This window comes from Saccostrea cucullata, unplaced genomic scaffold, assembly GCF_032062105.1.
Source record: "Saccostrea cucullata isolate Sc308-1 unplaced genomic scaffold, CSIRO_AGI_Scuc_v1 ctg468, whole genome shotgun sequence".
In the NCBI taxonomy this organism is placed as follows: domain Eukaryota; kingdom Metazoa; phylum Mollusca; class Bivalvia; order Ostreida; family Ostreidae; genus Saccostrea; species Saccostrea cuccullata.
In genome coordinates this window covers 407317-426828 of record NW_026926068.1, presented here as the reverse complement: position 1 = coordinate 426828, position 19512 = coordinate 407317, and the positions used below count along the sequence as shown (strand labels likewise).

The 19512-nt window shown below is 32.4% G+C and overlaps 1 protein-coding gene across 1 annotated transcript; it reads left to right on the top strand.

Annotated features, from left to right (window-relative positions):
- The first annotated feature begins 15220 nt into the window (after positions 1–15220).
- LOC134270642 (probable pyruvate dehydrogenase E1 component subunit alpha, mitochondrial) lies at positions 15221–18208 on the top strand. Its single transcript, XM_062752882.1, has 4 exons — positions 15221–15470; positions 15679–15815; positions 17561–17669; positions 17782–18208. The coding sequence occupies exons 1-4, from the start codon at positions 15252–15254 to the stop codon at positions 17902–17904; spliced, it is 588 nt and encodes a 195-aa protein (XP_062608866.1). The 5' UTR covers positions 15221–15251; the 3' UTR covers positions 17905–18208.
- Positions 18209–19512: the final 1304 nt, after the last annotated feature.

Genomic DNA, 19512 nt, shown 5'->3' with positions numbered 1-19512 from the left:
TTATCAATATTCACCCCAGTGAAAAAGATATACGATTGACGAAAAGGCGAAGAACCAAGTCAAGTGTTGACAAAAAAGAAAGAAGTTCTGAGGTTCTTTGATATATAGCAAACATGATGTGTGTGTGTGTGTGTGAGTGTGTGTGTGTGTGTGTGTGTGTGTGTGTGTGTGAAACAACGATGTCCATGTATGGAAGCTAAATTGAGAAAGTGAAAGTCTTTCATATGCAAGTCATACGTTATGGATTAAAGATGTTGATTCTCTAAGTTCAAGACTTGGGTCTTAAAAAGAAATGTACCTGTAATATATGACGTCAAAAGCACCCACCGTTATGGAGATGGTTTTTTTTTTTTTTCAAAAGTAAGTGAAACATCTGTTTCAAATGGTCAAAATAAATGGTACACAAGGGAAGGATGACAAAATATACTCATGAAATATGAATCCTTAGTAAAAATCTCTTAAATGTTATGGACAAGGTCAAAGTTTTTTTCATAAAAACATGTAAATGAAGGTCAAGGACAAAGGTCAAAACTGTTGGTATAGATCTTGAGTAAGGATTTCTTCACAATAAATACTCAAGTGAAATTTTAAAACCATATCTATGGCAAGCCCTTCAAATTTTTATTCGTGAAATAAAAATTTCTTTCAGTAAGAGAGATATTTCTTCAGCTTATAGAAATATTTCTTTAACTAAACGAGATATCTCTTTGACTAATGGAGATATCTTTATACCTAAGAGAGATATCTCTTTAAACAAAAGAGATACATCTTTTTATAAGAGAGATTTCTCTAACTTGGAGAGATATCTTTATAAGCTAGAAAGATATCTCTTTAAGCGAGAGAGATACATGCATCTCTTAATGTTAGAGAAATATATCTTCAACAAGGTTAAAAGAGATATCTTTCTTAGTTACAGAGATATCTCTTTAGATTTTCAAAAAGATATATCTTTCTAAGCTGAAGAGACATCTCCTTTAATGAAAGTGATATCTCTTTTCCAGTGATCTTTAAAATAAAATGATTATTCTCCCCTTTCACACGAAAGCGAGACAGGAAGTAATTATAAAGTTCCCAAGAATAATTTCGCGGTTATGAGAAGAAAGACTGAGTACGTCATACCCAGAATAATATATGTACTATGTTGACAAAAATGCTATAATAAATGCCTTTTTTGAAACAACAAATAATAATGGCACCTTCATTGAGAAACATACTGAAAGTTTAATATTCAGGAAAATGATAGTTAGCATAAAATCTCAAATGCAATGGACCGAATTTTCTCAACTTATGAAATAATCAACTATTACTAATTTGAAATCTAGATAACTCTGAATTACCTGTCATTTTAATAAAACTATAATGTAGAATACGTCGAATTTTAAAATATTTTAATGTACTTCTTTACAATAAAGAGATATCTCTCTTTGCTTGAGAGATATCTCTTTTGGACACTTTTGAAAGATATCTCGTTCACTTCGAGAGATATCTCTTAAGATAAACTAAGAAAGATATCTCTTTTACTTTGAGAGATATCTCTTTAACTTGGAAAGATATCTCTCAATGTCAAAAAGATATCTCTTTCACCAAGAGATATCTCTCTAGGTGAAAGAGATATCTCTTCAACGTTCAGAGATATCTCTTTTCTCGAAATAACTATCTCTCAAAGAGAAAGAGATGTCCGTTTAAGTGGAGAGAAATCTCTCTTAGAAAAAGAGGCTTATCACTAAACATGTAAGTGAATGATATCGGAAATATCTCTTTCTCAGAGAGATATCTCTTTAAAATGAGCGATATTTCTTTAATTTGGGAGATATCTCTAGTCTTTAAGCGAGATATCTATCCAAAATGAGAAACATCACTGTAAATTCAAGATAAATGTTATTTTCAGAATAAATAGCAAAAGGACTTTCCATACAATTTTCAAAATAAGTGTGGCAAACACCTAGTCACTGTCACGGTAGCTAAGTAGGTAGAGCACTTGTTCTGTGATCAGAAGGTCGTGGGTTCTATAACCCCGGCTGAGACTGACCTACATACAAGTCGATTAAAAAGGTAGCAACTGTTTCTTCCCAAATACCCTGCACTTTGAAGCGAAAGTTGCAGGTCTTTCAGAGGAGACCTTAAACACCTAAGCCCTGTGTCACGACAGGCGTTGGCAAGACAATTGATTCCTAAATGCTCAATGGCTTTGACAGCTGAGTACAGGTCTAATTTTGAAGCCCTTCACCATGCAGTATATGCTGACGTCGTGAAAAAATCTCGAAATAGACCTAAAACAATATACATAAAATCAATTAATTTATCCCCAAAGTGACAAAAACGGCGAAATCACATTTTCTGTTGTTTTCTTTAGTGTAGTTAAAACATAGAAAAAGAACTCTTGAGGATATCATTGCTTTGGCTGTGTTACATTTGAAAATGTACTTTTTTTCAGAAAACCTGAATTATGAGAATCTTTTCATTCAAGTTTACAATTTACATGTAGTTTAAATGAAATGTGTAAAGGAGGAGTGAGACTTACATTTGTAAAAATCAATGAACAAAAAATGTTTGCCTAAAAGTAACGTCAACAGGATGGCATGGTTATCGGTCGGTGAAAGAGGAAATGTTACATTCCGTTTATCTAAATATTTTTAAAGAGTATTTGTATACGCATGATCGAATGAAATTCTAAGGCAACTGTCAATGTATATATATATGCTTACATTTATAAAATTATAAGGAAAAGGTCCAATTATTATAATGGATTTTAGCTGTAACGTGACATTGCATTTGAATCAGCTAGCCTTTTTGTGTATAATTTTTTATTTTGATAAATTACGAATGTTGAGGAAAGAGACGCCCTTTGAAAAAATCTAATTAATAATGAATTGGGTCAAAGTGTCATCTTTATTGTTTCTTTAAGTACATCAAAATAATGTATTATACGAGCATCGATCTATGCATATGTCATGCGGTGCTATAAAACTTGATTCATTTTTCTGCGATGTTTTCATGACAAATATCATTTCGCATTCATTTCAAATCATAAACAAATCTTTAATTAAAATATGACGTCATTAACAAAACGTGATATATTCTTATATATTGAATTGGTTTCTTCCTATATCATTTACACTACAGAATATTCCGTCTTCAGAATACCCCCCCACCCTTTTTTTTTTGCAGGATGTGCAGACCGGTTTTTTAGGACGAGAATTTTTAAACCGAGGTTCCTATAGAAGTAGGTGCAGACACGCATTTTCTTAAAAGCCGTAAATGCCAAGTGCACCTTTGAAATTTGAAGCCTTTTACCGGCAACTGTATACTACAGAATGTATTAGGCGTCTTAATGAGAGTAAAACTTCTTAAATGGAGTTTATAAACAAACATTTGTTTGTACAAGTACGTGACCAGTTGACAGAGAGGATATATACTAGATACCTAGGCACCATCTAGCCATGGGTTTTTGATTCGACACTTTCGAGAATATTTACTCATATTGAAAGACCACCCATTGCAGGTGGAGAGCTGCGAATTTTATACCTAAATAGATTCTACTCGGTATCTAAGGACATAAGAGTAAGTCTGATAGAGTTCTTTTTCGTGCTAACACCTCCTGCGACGCGGAACCTCGGTTTAATTTATAAGTAAGGTCTTAAATCCCGAAGGACCGTTCTCCATGTCCCATTATTACCTAACCTACTATATAAATTGTATTTAGGCATTTTGAACTGCATGTTTCCTGATTCATTTTAATGTTTTTTGCATCCCATGCAACAGTCAAAACTGTTAGATTTGAACCCGCGACGTTAGGATCAACACCTTACTTCACGACTCTAGAGCAGACGCCACTGAAGATCAACTCCTCATTCTTAATGATGACTTTAGAGCAAACGCTCTTAAACCACTGTGTCACGTGGGCGATCGAGTTTAGCTTCAGTCACTTTTGAATCTGAGGCTACTCAAGAGATCGGAAAGATTGATTGACTGTTTGTTATTAAATTTTTTTTAATTTCATTTGAGAATTTATAAGTTATATATAGACATCACTATAAATTAGGGATTGAGTTTGAATTAATCAAGAAAATGCAGTTTATCCGAAAGACCCGCAAATATTATAACAGAAGCACTTGTTTGTTAAGTTCTATATATAATATAACCACCAAAATCTTCATACAGTATTGGGGTCTCATTTGTTCTTTAATTTAGAAAACCAATTTTATTAATTTCTATCAGATATTTATCGACGAATTCAAGACCATGGGACATTATTTGGTAGATGATTTACTAGTATTCTTTTTTCTACTGAAATGTTTAAAATGTTGATGTCTGACACACATTGAAATTAAAGATTTTCAGCCACGTTTCTACAAATATTTGGAAAGAATATGTAAGTGACAAACAAGAATTTGCATTAATTTTCTTTTGTAAATGAGAGGAAGAGGAACGTGAGTGGGGAAACTTCTTTAACACGTGCAAGATATATAATACGGAAATATAATGGTTTATTTTGATAAGTCGAAGGCCTCCTATACTTCATAAATTATAAACTTCGGATTTTATAGTTCTTATGACATAACTTTTCGATCTTCCCTTGAATGATGTATTTTAGGAGAGAACACCTTTTGAGAAAATTTAAAGAACAAATATTTGGGTCATCCATTAAAACCTATTGGGGCGTTATACCTTATATCTTCATGTAATTACCTTTCAGCTCTCTTCCGTTTCAAATCAATTAAACTCTTGTGATGCTTTTAATTAACTTTCAATGTCATTGATGTCTTTAATGTTCAAAATTAAAGCATATTGATTTAAGATGTTATATGAATTGAGGAAATTAAGTTCATTTTCTTTCCATTGTTTGTACAAATGGTGTTCAAGGGCAAATGACTTTAATTTGGCTGATCGTCCACAATAAATGATTATATGTGAAAAACAAACAAACAAAAAATTTTTAAGATTCTGCATAAAACATCCAACAGAATAAAAACTGAACGCCTTCTAAATTTATCTACTTTAATAAGTAACAATTTATCATCATAGATTATATCTTAAACATCTCAAATAGTTAAAAGCATATTTTAATCAGTTTTTATGAGTTGAACAACAAGAGGCCCAGGGGCCACAGCGCTCACCTGAGAACATCGGCTAGAAAAAAAAACACATATCAGATCAGAACTGAAAGTTTACTGAGGTTGGAGGGGGAGGCTTGAATTTTAACCCCCCAGGGGGTCATAATTTGAACAAACTAGAATCTACACTACCTCAGGATGATTCCATATAAATATAACTAATCATGGCTTTGAAGTACAGGGTGTTTCATAATATTTGTTACATTTTTGAATCTAGTTATTTTTATTACGTATCTTTCTTCCATTGCAAACTATATATGATTTTGAACATCAAATCCTGCATTTTTGTTCCATGTGAAAAAGTCAATGAAAATTTTATTCTTACTATGATTAATTGTGCTATAAACGCAGATATCATAATTTCAATATTTTTCGAAATGGACTTAATTTATCCAATCAGTACTGAATTGTAAAGCGGTGTTTTTCAATTCATGTAACCAATATTCATTCAGAAGTAGATGAAATAAATCAACAAAATACATTTTCCAAAAGGGTGGAAGCTTTCTAGAATGCTAATCAGATGGATAGTAAAAAAGTTAAAAGACAGGGACAGGAAATATATTATAAATGACGCAGTATTCCAGAAAGCCTAAAGACTTTAAAAGATTCGGAGATTTATTTTGTGAAGTGGAGACTCCTTAGTGTAGCAAACTTCTGCGAAAAGTGTCAAAAATTTCAGAAATTGATGCTTTCAATATCGGCCTTTTCAGAATATATACATTTAATCTGATTTGAAGGTATCAGCATACCAATTTTTGTAACAATCAAAGCTCATTAATGTGTTTGACATCTGCATTCGACAATAGCAATCTTTGGGCTCTTTTCAAAAGGGGTTCTTAAGGAACAGGGTCTACAATCCTAGACCACAAATACTGGATGAGCTAAAAAAGAACAGATCTTTAAATGAGTAGAGTCTAAACAAAAATATTTGACAAGGTTATACTCTATACAAATTTCAAAAAGCAACTTTCATTTGTTGTTGAAATAATGGAAATCATGTAGAACATGTAATGTGAGCTTTTGACGTCGTGAAATCAACGTAGCAAAAACTGACGCAAGTTGGAAAATCGCTAATTTTCATTAATATGTAAGATTTTGTTCAGTGTTTAATATTTTAGTTGGTAATTATACTTAATGAATCTTATGGATACATACATCAATTTGATAAAAAGACATCAGTATCTTTTTCTTGTGTTTGTCAAATTGAAGATTCAAAATGTAACATATATTATGAAACACCCTGTACTTAAAAAGAAGATTTTAAAACGTTTCCCTATATATTCCTATATAAAACTTTTTTGGCCCCACCCTACCCCCGGGCGTCATGATTTAAACAAACTTGAATCTACACTACCTGAGGATGATTCCACACGAGTTTCATCTTTCCTGGCCCAGTGGTTCTTGAAAAGAAGACTTTTAAAGATTTTTTTCTATATATTCCTTTGTAAAACTTTTAACGACCATTATGGCCCCACCCTAGCCCCGGGGGTCACGATTCGAACAATCTTGAATCTACACTACCTGAGGATGCTTCCACATGAGTTTTATCTTTTCTGTCTCAATGTTTCTTGAGAAGAAGATTTTTAAAGATTTTTCCTATATATATATTCCTATGTAAAACTTTGATCGGCCATTTTGGCCCCATCCTAGCCCCGGGGGTCATGATTTGAACAAACTTGAATCTATACTACCTGAGAATGATTCCATATGAGTTTCATCTTTCCTGGTCCAGAGGTTCTTGAGAAGATTTTTAAAGATTTTTCCTACGTATTCCTATGTAAAACTTTGGTCGACCATTTTGGCCCCACCTTAGCCCCGGGGGTCATTTATTAATAGAACAAACTTGAATCTACACTACCTGAGGATGCTTTCACATGAGTTTCATCACTCTTGGCCCAGTGGTTCTTGAGAAGAAGATTTTTAAAGATTTATTGAATCTACACTACCTGAGGATGCTTCCACATGAGTTTCATCTCTCTTGGCTCAGTGGGTCTTGAGAAGAAGATTTTTTAAAAATGCCATTAATTTTTCACTAATTCATAAGTATCTCCCCTTGGAAGCGGGTATGACCCTTCATTTTAAAAAACTTGAATCCCCTTCACCTAAGGATACTTTGTGGCATGTTTAGTTGAAATTGGCCCAGTGGTTCAGAAGATGAAAATGTGAAAAGTTCTGTACAACGACGACGACAGACAACGTACAAATTTTGATCAGAAAAGCTCACTTGAGCCTTCGGCTCAGGTGAGCTAATAAATGAATAAAAATATATATTCTTATATTGTTTCGAAAATGTACATTCCTTAATATCTTAAGCTGTTTTGCGTGAATGTTGAAGGTGATAAAAGCGAGCAGTAATCGTTCTCAAAAAATCTATAAACTATACAAAGGACAAGGTAGGGTAATCACTGGATCGGGCCCCTAATTTTATGTAAAAATCAGAACACAGTAACAACTGTGACAGTTTGTAGTTAAGAACAAAATTGACGCTTATTTTAAAACCAGCACTAATTTTGATTTAAAGCATACACGGAGGCTACAAGAGGGTGCAGTACATGTAATAGGACGTTTTCCCGAATTTCCTCAATTTTGGAGGAATTCTATCAAATTTGATATACTTTCACTTCGGGAAACATAAAGCATAACCTTCTCTATCTGAGATTTTTAAACACAAGATGCATTTGAAACTTCTGTATGGAATAAATAAATTTGGTAGATAGACAAGCTTGTGCTCTATGTTTTCTGAAAGGAAACTTACTGCAGAATTGATTAAAATTTGTATAGTGGTTTTCAATTTATAGACTGTTGCATCATTCTACAAGACACCTCAAACTAAGGGCCAAAAAGGGGTCTTATCTTATCTTGTCATTTCTGAAGAGGGCATAAAACACAGAATCCTTGAAATTCCAAAAGGTGGGATTAGGTGCCTAGAAGGAGTAAGTATCCCTGTCATACTGATAAAGTAGATGGTACATTCAATAGTCAAATTCAAAAAAGGCCTAACAATTGTTTGGAAACACGTCGACAAAAATAAATTAGATTCAATGATATAGACTGTGTTTGTTCATTGCTAGCAAAGTCATTTTAACAACCACTGAATTTATAAAATTCCAACTTTAAACGGGGTTGTTGAAATACCTGTTACATCATCATTATGATATCCCCCTGATTTTAAATTTCTTTTTTTCAATATGTTTCAGACTTTAATAATTCATATTGATGTAGATCTAATTCTTGCGACATTTATGTGTTCGAACAAAGATAATAAAGTGTACAGTTAAAACTTTCTGATATGTTATCCCTTACTTATTCATTCATCTGAAACATTGTTGCTATATAAGTCAAGGGCACCATAACGTAGGAGGAAAATAAAAAAAATGAATGTTCACAGGAAATCATTCCAAAAGGTATGCTTCTGACTTTATTTATTTTTAATGTTTCATATTTAACAAGTATGATATGATTAAAAAATTTACTTGTAGCAAGTTTGTTAACAAGTGTTTCATGTTTGGTCATAATTTAATTTAATTTCTTTTTTTTTTTTTAAATAAACAAGAATAGAGAATCAAAAATGAAATTATAAATTTTTACAGTACATGCACATGGGTTGTTCCAAAAATCATATACAGTCTTCATAACTTTGTAAAAAAAATTACCACTGTTAGGTCAGACTACAAAGGATATATACATTTGGACCTATGTTGATGATAAATTATGCAAATAATAAATTTCTTAAAATTGACATTTTCCATGATGTTAAAATATTCTATTTTGCAACCATAATTATTATTACGAGGGGTGATCAAAAAGTTCGCGAACTAATTGAATAACTTCCAAAAAAGAAATGATATAGGGTTTAAGTGTTAAAAATGTTTCAAAGTAGTCCTCTCCGATTTTAATGCGCATCTGCAACATTCTGCCCATGCGCGGATCACGTGATATAGGCGGTCACGTGACATGCTCCTTAGCGTTCTGTCACAGAAGCTGACAATTTTTTTTCCATCTTTTATATTTCTTACCATGCAGGTTATTTTTTTCAACAAAAACAGTCTACTTGTCAGAAATGGCCTACTCTCTGAAATAGTATGGGTGAATAATGATATTCTTTTGCAGAATGAGCATGGTGACCATAAAAAACCCAAGTTCTCTGTCTTTTGAGCGTCGTTTATTTCATTTGGATAAAGTATGGGTGCCTTCACTTTATCATATCTGATATGTAAACGATATTTTAGGGATTTGATAATTATATTATTGTAAAGATATTCATGTATTTTTCTAACTGTAAGTTGGCGATCATTCATATCAAATTGCTTTACAAAGGATACGTCTCCCAGTTTGCTTTTACTGGGCAACAGAACAAACATCATTTTTAAACATCTCCTTTCCTTTACTTAAACAATCAATCCAATTAATGACGAAACTTCAGGCAAGTCTTTTGTCTTCATAAACCGTACACAAATTATTATAAACTTGTACAAATGAATTTCCAAGATATAAGTTTAACTTTACAGCTGTTCGTTTCTAGAATACGACTGAGTCAACCATTTTTTGTCACAAGTGATCTACCGTATGACGTCATTTTCACATTGTGACGTCACAAACACAAGCAAAAACGTTGCGTTACATATGTTATTTATAGAACATTTGTATGGCTTTATGTGTACCAAATTTCATTCTGATCTGAATTGTGGTTTTGTAAATACGTGTAGAGATAGTTCGCGAACTTTTTGATCACCCCTCGTATATACACAGTCTCGTTTCAAAATATTTGATTTAATTTCGTTGGTATCATCAGTACTTATTAATAACAATTTTTGTGGCACTATCGTTTATCAAATGTCCATTAAAATATGATTTTGTTAATGCAATGTAATGACGACAAGACGATTTGTCGGTACACATTTGAAATCTGGGATAAATTCAATGCTAGCACAATCTAAAATTGAATTAGACAAGATTACAGCTAATGTGTGACAACAAATTCATCAAATTTTATACCTTTATTTAAATTCGATCAGAAAACAAAGCTGCATAATAAATTATAATTTTCATGTCGAGAACATTGGAAAGATCCCGTGAGCGGTGACGCAATTTGATTTGAATTTTCTGTAAATGGCGTCAATGCATATGGATGGAATAAAATGTTTGATTTAATTTTTATTTATCTCCCCTTTAGACTCAGAAGTTTTTTAACAATATAATATTAGTACAGTAGTTATAAATAGCATAAGGAATTCATGGCATTTTTATATCAGAACCGGAAATAGCTAGGTATAAGAAGTATAATTTTTTTACTCATATAGAGTGGTCACTATACATCTGAGAAGACTTCAGAGTTAGGCATTTACTCAGCTCTCTTGATCAGAGCAACTGAGCAGTGAGAAATCTTTATCCAATCTTGATTGATTGAAGTTGAAAATTTTAAACAACTTACCTTAAACTACAATCGCCCTGTCCAATATAGACTTCTGACAATACATTAATATTTTGTGAAATGTTCTTTATGGTTTTAACTGTAATGATTTCATCATTTATGTTGCAGATCTCTTTGCAATGTTTTTCAAGTCAAGGTTTTGTCTCAAAGGCTGTTTTTGACATAGAGGTAACAAGTTACACTTGACCTTTAGATCAATAAAGTATATGTAACTATCTAAATTTTAATCACATTGTTGAAAGTGAGCAAGAAAAAAAATCAAAATCTAATGAAAGCTTTTAGATTTTTAAATAAAATAAATATCAGCAAAAAATTTTTTCTGATTAAAATGTTTGAATTTTTCTTATCATATACCTCCTTTAAGAGTGAATAAACATTTAAGAATATTCTTGATCTGATCTAGTGTGTTTCTTTTTTCTTCAGCCTTGTCAGCTACATAGACTAGACACTGGGCCGTCAACTAGATGTTCTCTCACGAGGAAGGATGCCCTTAATTATTTTAAGAGCATGACGGGAATGAGAGAGATAGGGAACGCAGCAGAGAAATTGTTTCATCAAAATTATATTCGGGGACTTCTTCATTTGTGCCCAGGAATGGTAAAACATTTCCTCTTTTATGATACCTTGAAATAACTTGCAAGAACTTGTTTCCGATCCCTTTGATTTAATTCAATAAAATATGTTAAAAACAAATATATAGAGATCAAGCTCAAACGATCTTTAAGGTAGGGTTCTTCTCACACAAAATTGTTTTCCTTGTCTTTGAAAATTAAGGAAATTTTCGAAGAATCAAGAAGACAATATTACTAAGTGATGGTTTCAGTTAGACTAGTTATGACCATTCTATATTTGTGTCAAGGTCACGTCAAGTTAATTACCTTTTCCCTAGTCATTAAGAATGAAAAAAATACTGCATACAATCATGCGATAGGGTTCTCTTTTCTAAATATTAAATGTTTCTCTTTTTGCACAAAAAGATGTTACCATATAAGGCCTATTAGATGATATTACCAAATTGACACAATATAGTTTAACAAAAATGGATTTTGGCTAATCCGAATTTTCAATTTTTTCTTAATTTTTTCAGGATATATTAATTAATTTTATATTTTAAATTTCCTTATTTTCACATATATATGGTAAACAAGATGTGTTTGTGAAACACTATGTGCCCGGCGGCAACAAAGTTAAAAAAACATATTTTTAACATACAGGTCACAGTCAAGGTCAAAAGGTCATTGATCTTGGTGTCATTTTAAAGAACTTGATTAGTGAAGTATGCATACCAAATATAAAGTCTCTATCTCTCACGGTTCAAAAGTTATGTTGAAAAGTCAAAAAAGCTATTTTAAGCATATAGAACACAGTCAAGGTCACAAGGTCATTGACCTTAAGGTCATGCAAAGGGGCTTAATTAGTGGAGTATACCTGCCAAATATTAAGTCTCTATCTTTCTTCGTTCAATAGTTATGGCGAAGGTTAAAGTTTGCCGACAAAAAACTAAATTAAACGTATAGGTCACAAGGACATTGAAAATGGTGTCATTTAAAAGATCCTAATCAGTGGTGTATGCATAGTTAATTAATATGAAGTCTTTATCTTTTATGGTTCAAAAGTTATGGCGAAGGTTAAAGTTTGCAGAAAAAAAAACTATTTTTAGCATAAAGGTCACAGTCAAAGTCACAAGGTCATTGACCTTGAAGTCGTTTGAAAGAGTTTAATTAGTGGAGTATGCATACCAAATATGAAGTCTCAACCGTTCATGGTTCAAAAGTTATGGCGAAGGTTAAAGTTTGCAGACAAACAGACAAGCAGATAAACAGACAGACAGACAGACAGCTAGACAGACAGGACAAAAACAATATACGCCTCGGATCTTTCGATTCGGGCGCATAAAAAGTCATATGAAGATACAAAATAATACGAAAATAAAAAACTCCGTTTACTATATTAATTTTAAGTTGTTCAATTGTGATGAGAAAAAAAAAAACAAATATGATCGTTAAAATATCTTACATCTAAATATAGAAGAGATACAAGCAAATAAACATTGAATATTTCATCTAGTCAGAAACCAGAGAAGAGATTGGATCAGGTGCTATGAAGGAGTGACACTCTGAAGTCTTATATAAGAAGTTGCTATGTTGTTTTATTTCATTTCATTATACGCCTTAGAAAATTCCCAATTAAAAAAAAAAACATTGACTTATCTTTCATTTGCCCGTCAGCCTTAATTTAAAGTACATGTAACTTGGTCCCATTCGTTTTAATTTTGGCATTGATACTTCTCAGGAAAAACGTGAAGGCAAGTAAGGAATGTTTGCACATTGATGAAATTGTTATTGTTGTTTGACTAGTTTCTCAGAATTCATAAAAAATGTAAAACCACAGCCAGAATATGCTGACATATTACCATAAGGATACAGTCCTGCATTTTAATGCAATAAATTTCAAAATTGTGTTTACCCTAATGTCCTTTTGTGGCCTTTTACGCGGCAGGGAGACTTAATTTAAATATATACAATTAAACCTAAAGACCCTTCGGTTACACGGACATAAAATTAAAAATCGAAAAGTACAGCACAATATACAAGTATTAACTGTATCTAAAGTTTTTTTTTCTTTCCTGCAACAGGAAGCTGTTCGCACTGGAGTGGTAGGGGCAATAACAGAAGAGGACGTTTTGGTTGGCAATTACCGCACCCACGGCTGGGCTTACGCTAGGGGAGGTTCGATAGAGGGGATTCTTGGTGAATTTTTAGGTAAAAAAAGCTATCAAGGAAAATTCAATCTTACAATGATTGGTTGTTTGCTGTTTTACCTCTCATTCTAACAGTTTTTTTCATTTACAAAGAGACGTCACCTTACGTGTCATTTTAACAGGTAAAATTTGAATCATACGTGAAGAAAGTTGTTTATATTTTAATCGTGTAATTGGTAGCATCTTACTTATGGTTTTTTTTTCGATAGGGAAGTCAACTGGTTACTGTAAGGGAAAGGCTGGATCTCAACACCTTTACTTGTACAATATGCTTGGAGGGAACGCAATAGTCGGATCTTCGGTATTTCATTCTTTACGATGAATAATGTGTTTTGAATACTATTTACATCGTTGTTTTCTTTTGATGTAAAATTGATCGCATGTTTTCTTTTCAAATAACAACTCTTGACTTAATTAAAGCAAATCAGATTTATGTACGATTACTTAAATTTTGCTCAGACAGCTTTTGAATTGTAGTTAACTGCAACACCTCAAAAATTATTTTAAAAAGTTACTAACTAATTCTAAATAAAAAGAAATATATACTGAATTTTGAAAAAAAATACTATGAATACTCTGATGTGATAAAGGTGCATCTGTTTGAATGCGTTGTACTCTTATTTTTTTTACATCCTGCAAAGTAGTCGCTATTGCTTTGAAAAAAATCTGACTACTGTAAAATCAAATAAAATCATGGGGGATTTTTATTTTTTAATTTTTTAGGAGGATTGAGGAATTAAATAAATGTTGGTTCATGGGGATTTGATTTCTTGGTTAGAAAATTTTCAGTAGTAATACATATAAAAGTTTCTTTTCGCGGAAGTCATTAATTTGTGTGTCTCTCCATACATAAAAAAAATAAATTAAACCTCTCCGAGATCTAGTACGAGGGGTGATCAAAAAGTTCGCGAACTAATTGAATAACTTCCAAAAAAGAAATGATAAAGGGTTTTTGGAGTTGAAAATATTTCAAAGTAGTCCTCCCCAAATTTAATGCATATCTGCAACCATTCTGCTTAGGCGCGGATCACGTTATATAGGCGGTCACGTGACATGCTCCTTAGCGTTCTGTCACAGAAGCTTAAAATTGTGTCCGACTCTAATATTTCTTACCATGCAGGTGATTTTTTCCAACAAAAACAGTCAGAAATGGTCTAATCTCGGCAATAGTATGGATGGATAATATTCTTTTGCAGAATGAGAATGGTGACCATCAAAACCCAAGTCCTCTGTCTTTTGAGCGTCGTATATTTCATGTAGATAAAGTATGGGTGCCTTTACTTCATCATATCTGATATGTTTAAAGTCTAAAGTAAACGATATTTTAGGAATTTGATAATTTTATTATTGATAAGATATTCATCTTTTTTTCTAACTGTCAGTTGGCGATCATTCATATCAAATTGCTTTACAAAGGATACGTCTCCCAGTTTGCTTTTACTGGCCATGGGCAACAGAACAAACATCATTTTTAAACATCTCCTTCCCTTTACTTAAACAATCAATCCAATTAATTTCAAAACTTCAAGCAAGTCTTTTGTCTTCATAAACCGGACATTAATTATTATAAACTTCTACAAATGAATTTCCAAGATATAAGTTTAACTTTACAGCTGTTCGTTTCGAATACGAATGAGTCAACCATTTTTTGTCACAAGTGATCTACCTTATGACGTCATTTTCACATTGTGACGTCACAAACACGGGAAAAACGTTCCGTTACATATACTATTTATAGAACATGTGTATGACTTTTTGTGTGCCAAATTTCATTCTGATCTGTATTGTAGTTTTGTAAATATAGAGATAGTTCGCGAACTTTTTGAATGATAACATTTGAAAAAGTGAAAAAGAAATTTTTAAAAAATTCAAATGGATTTCATTTTATGTAATTTGTGTAATGATTCTTCAAAAGGTACCCCTGGGAACTGGCGTTGGTTTTGCAATGAAATATGAAAAGAAACCTAACGTGTCTATTTCTATCTACGGAGATGGTGGAGCCAACCAAGGCCAAATATTTGAAGCCTTTAACATGGCCAAACTTTGGAACCTTCCTTGTATATACCATTGTGACAACAATGGTTACGGTTATTCAACAAAGGCAGAGAGGTCCACAGCCATGACAGATTTATACAAAAGAGGAGATTTCATTCCAGGAATAAGAGTAAAAATTCTAAGTAATTTAAAGATTTATTTATACAAACATGTACATGTAAGTTGATTAAATATGACAAATAAATAGATCTTTTGATTTCATGCAATGTATATTTCTGTCTTATGTAGAAAAAAAATGTGCTTCAAATATTGTTATACATCTAAGAAGAAGAAAAAAACGGCTTGACTTGATAAAAGTTTACACTGTTTATGCATAGGTTGATGGTATGGACATTTTGGCTGTTCGAGAAGCCTTTATTTTTGCCAAAAACTATGCCTTAGAACATGGCCCAATTCTAGTAGAAACAATGTCATATCGATACTCCGGACATAATGCAAAAGACGAAGGGACCAGGTAGTTTATCTTTACTTATTTATCTATCTCTATAATGTTCTTCTTAGAATTTCTTATAAGAGATGACTGAAAAATCCGTGAAGATAAAAACGTTTCGTATAAAGATAAAACACTGTGTTTTAACAGTAAAATTATTTACAATTTTGTTAATTGATGCCACTTTTCCCTGATGTCATTATTAAATTGTTTCTAGGCAAACTTTCTGACCTTTTCAAACCACTATAAACCACAAACTCTAAAAGATACTTACTTGACATTTTCAATATTAAGTGATGTGACCTTTAACAAAAATACAGCAAGTAATCTCCTTGGAATGGTCTGATATACGTTTCTGCTATACGGGACAGTTAGATAGGACCAAATGTTCAAAACCTCAGCGAGGAAATCAACTTTGGATTTAATTGCTGGCAGTAATTTTTCAGCCGAATTTTGTGACCTATTGCTATCTGTTTTCGTCCATTGTCGTGCGTTAGCATTTGAACATTTACAGCTTCTTCTCTGCAACCGCTAAACCAATTTGAACTAATTTTGGCATAAAGCATCTATGGGTAAAGGAAAACAAAAATTGTGAATCTTATGGTCCCTGCTCCCCTTGGGACTGAGGGGTGGGCCATAACCACTAAGATTAATGCAATCTTTACAAATCTTCTTCTTTACTCCTGGACATCAAGCAGTCGAACTCTTGGAATGATTGTAATCAGCATTGAGTCCTATATAAAAATTGTAAAATTCATAGCCCCAAGATCAGGGTTCTAGTGCTAGAACAGGGCTAAATAGATTATATAGTGAAAATGCATTATTTATTTGAAAATCTTCTCTGGTCCTGGGCATTTAAAAAAAGAACCAAGTACATAATTATGTTGAATAAGACTGCTTCTTCCAAAATTGTGGATTCATGGCCCCAGGGTTTGGGGTTCTGGTGTAAGGGTGGGGCTCTATTGATTATATAGTGAATATACATTAATTCTTTAAAAAATCTTCTTCTCTGCTCCTGGGTATTAATATTAATAAATGTTTGTAACCCTCTCATTAATCAGACTCTTCCTACCTTTATTAGAGCTTTTTTCCATTCAGAGACCATATCCTTCCCCATTATCATATATCTTCACAAACCGAAAATTGCAGATTTATTCACAGAAATTATGTCCGCCAAATCACTTTGTTTTTCGCCTCGTAGTTACAATCTAAATCCAGTTTTCTTAGCTCATCTGACATTTCTTGTCGTCTGCTCTCCATCATTTACAACGAAAACACTAAAGAGTTCAAACAGGGGAAGCAACTGAAAATTGGGTGCAAGGGGAAATCATCGTTCATATAATTTTTACCCAACGAAATTGTATGTTAAATATGTGCTAATTTAGAATTACATCTCAAAACCAAAGAGAATAAAAACAAACAACAAAACTTCGGGAAAAAGTTGCATCAGTATTTGCATGTCACTGTAGTTGCAATTTGCTAAAAAATGTCTTTCTTGTGAAAATGTCCTTTTCATTCAGTTGCTTTAATTTTTCTAATCTTTTCTAAAGGTATTAATATAATTTGTATTTTGAGCTTAAGCAGAAATTGATAATAATGGGGACATATGAGTGATGCATAATTAAAATCAAAGATGTTTTTTTTATATTTTAAATCTAGTCGCCTCCACGCTTATTGTTGGTTATAATCAAAGATATTCCTTTTTTTATATCTATATTGATGGAGAATGTTTAATTCCATAAATTACTTTTATCTACAATTTGATATAGTTACAGATCCAAAGACGAGATTAACCTGTTTCAACAAAGAAAGGACCCCATTAAAAATTTCATGAATAGGATTGTGAACAAAAATTTGGCAGATGAAGAAGAATTAAAGGTACAATTTAGACATGCTCTAATCCCTTTTATTTAGATATCTAATAAAGGAATATATATGGTCTATTTTTAACATTTATGGATATAGTTTTTTTTTCTTTTTCGTCGTATAGCTAATTCATCGAGCAATCAAAGAAGAAGTTCAATTAACAGTAAAGAAGGTCAAGGGCAAAAATGAACTCCCACTAACCCATCTTTACGAGGATGTTTACAAGACTCTAAATTATCATTTATAATATATGAGTCCGACTTTTTTTAAAGATATGTTTTTAAGCAGTCGCTCAAGATAAAAATTTATTTTATACAATGTAGTGTGGAATCATCAATGTTCTTGGGGAGCCGATGTTCGTGGATTTCTTAGGTCACCCTTATCCACGAATTTACATCCTTCCGAACATTTATTTGTCAGCACAAGGTATTTATATATTGAATCCTCTGTATATATATATGTTACCCACGAAATCATGTCTCCACGAACCAACAAAATTTTGCTTACTAACGAACATTAACCCCTACGAATTATAATGATACACCAGTATTTCTCACTTTATAATTACAATTGCCATGTATATGGGATAAAAGCCATGCGACTTTATAAATTACATATGTTTGACAGCATCGATCAGCAACTCCTCCTTCCTTAAAAAAACACAACTTTTTACCTTACTTTAGATGACTACTTCACTATATAACTATTGTTTCAAAAAATACATATATCGTCAGTTTTAGCTTCTCTAAAAATCTAAATCTGAGAGTGGTCAGCTTTTTATTTGCTATTAGCAATCATGCAAAAAGCAATGCAGGGATAGTAATACTGCGAAATAATCCAACATTCAGTAAGAAATACAAATTTTCAACCCCGTAAAGCTAAAATGGATATTAATAAAGTTTAAATTATTAAAAATAATCAATTGTTGACTTTTTTAGTACGTGATTTCAAACAATCCATTTAAAAGGGACAGTCTACATCATCCAGTTTGGAATACCGACCCATCTGTATTTTCACAGTACTTAAAATTTCACTTTTAGTGGTAACGGTATTTTAAAGATTTAAAGTACATTGTAATGAGTTCATGAACGAGTATAGTTGCTAATTATTAAACCCCTGCCTCTCTTAATTCAAAGCACATAAGCTGAATTTTACACTCTGCAGTATATTTTGCAAAGTAGATCAAAAATCAAGGTCACGTAGACTGTAACGCTGGTATTTTTTTAGAAAATGTTTGATGGCAAACAGTGGACATGCTAAATAGCGTAAACTTACATCTCTAATGTTAAAAAGAAGTTGTTTATTGGCCCTGTCAATTTTTTTCAAAAAATAGGTCAAGGTCGAGTTTAAGGATAGCTAGGTCGGTAACCATGGTAAAATAAAAAAAAGCGACAGTGCCAAGTAATAAATACGCAAACTATCAAATCCATATCTCATACAGTTCTCGAGATTGAGGGTGTGACAGACGGGCAGACAAACAGACGGCGTGTAAAGTGATCCCTAAGTGCCCCTCTGCTCTGCAGGAGGTATATGTATGGAAAAAGGGGTTTTAATGTAAAAAAGCATATACAATTAACTCAAGTTCCCAAAAATTATGAAAATTAAAGGAAATTCGCTTTAATGAATATCTATTTACTAAGTAGTTAACTTATCTCAGTTTCTTGGTACAATCTGAATGACACTTTGTCGTATCATTTTAAAAATAAACATGATATTAGTAATTTCAGTTAAGTGTGAAGTTTTGCATTACGTCACGATCTTTTCCGACTGATGCATCCAGCGTAAACAATTCAGGCTCCCGCTGTGTGATTGGTCAACTCAAATTATCAACATTGACACGGAAATAGACAGTGGC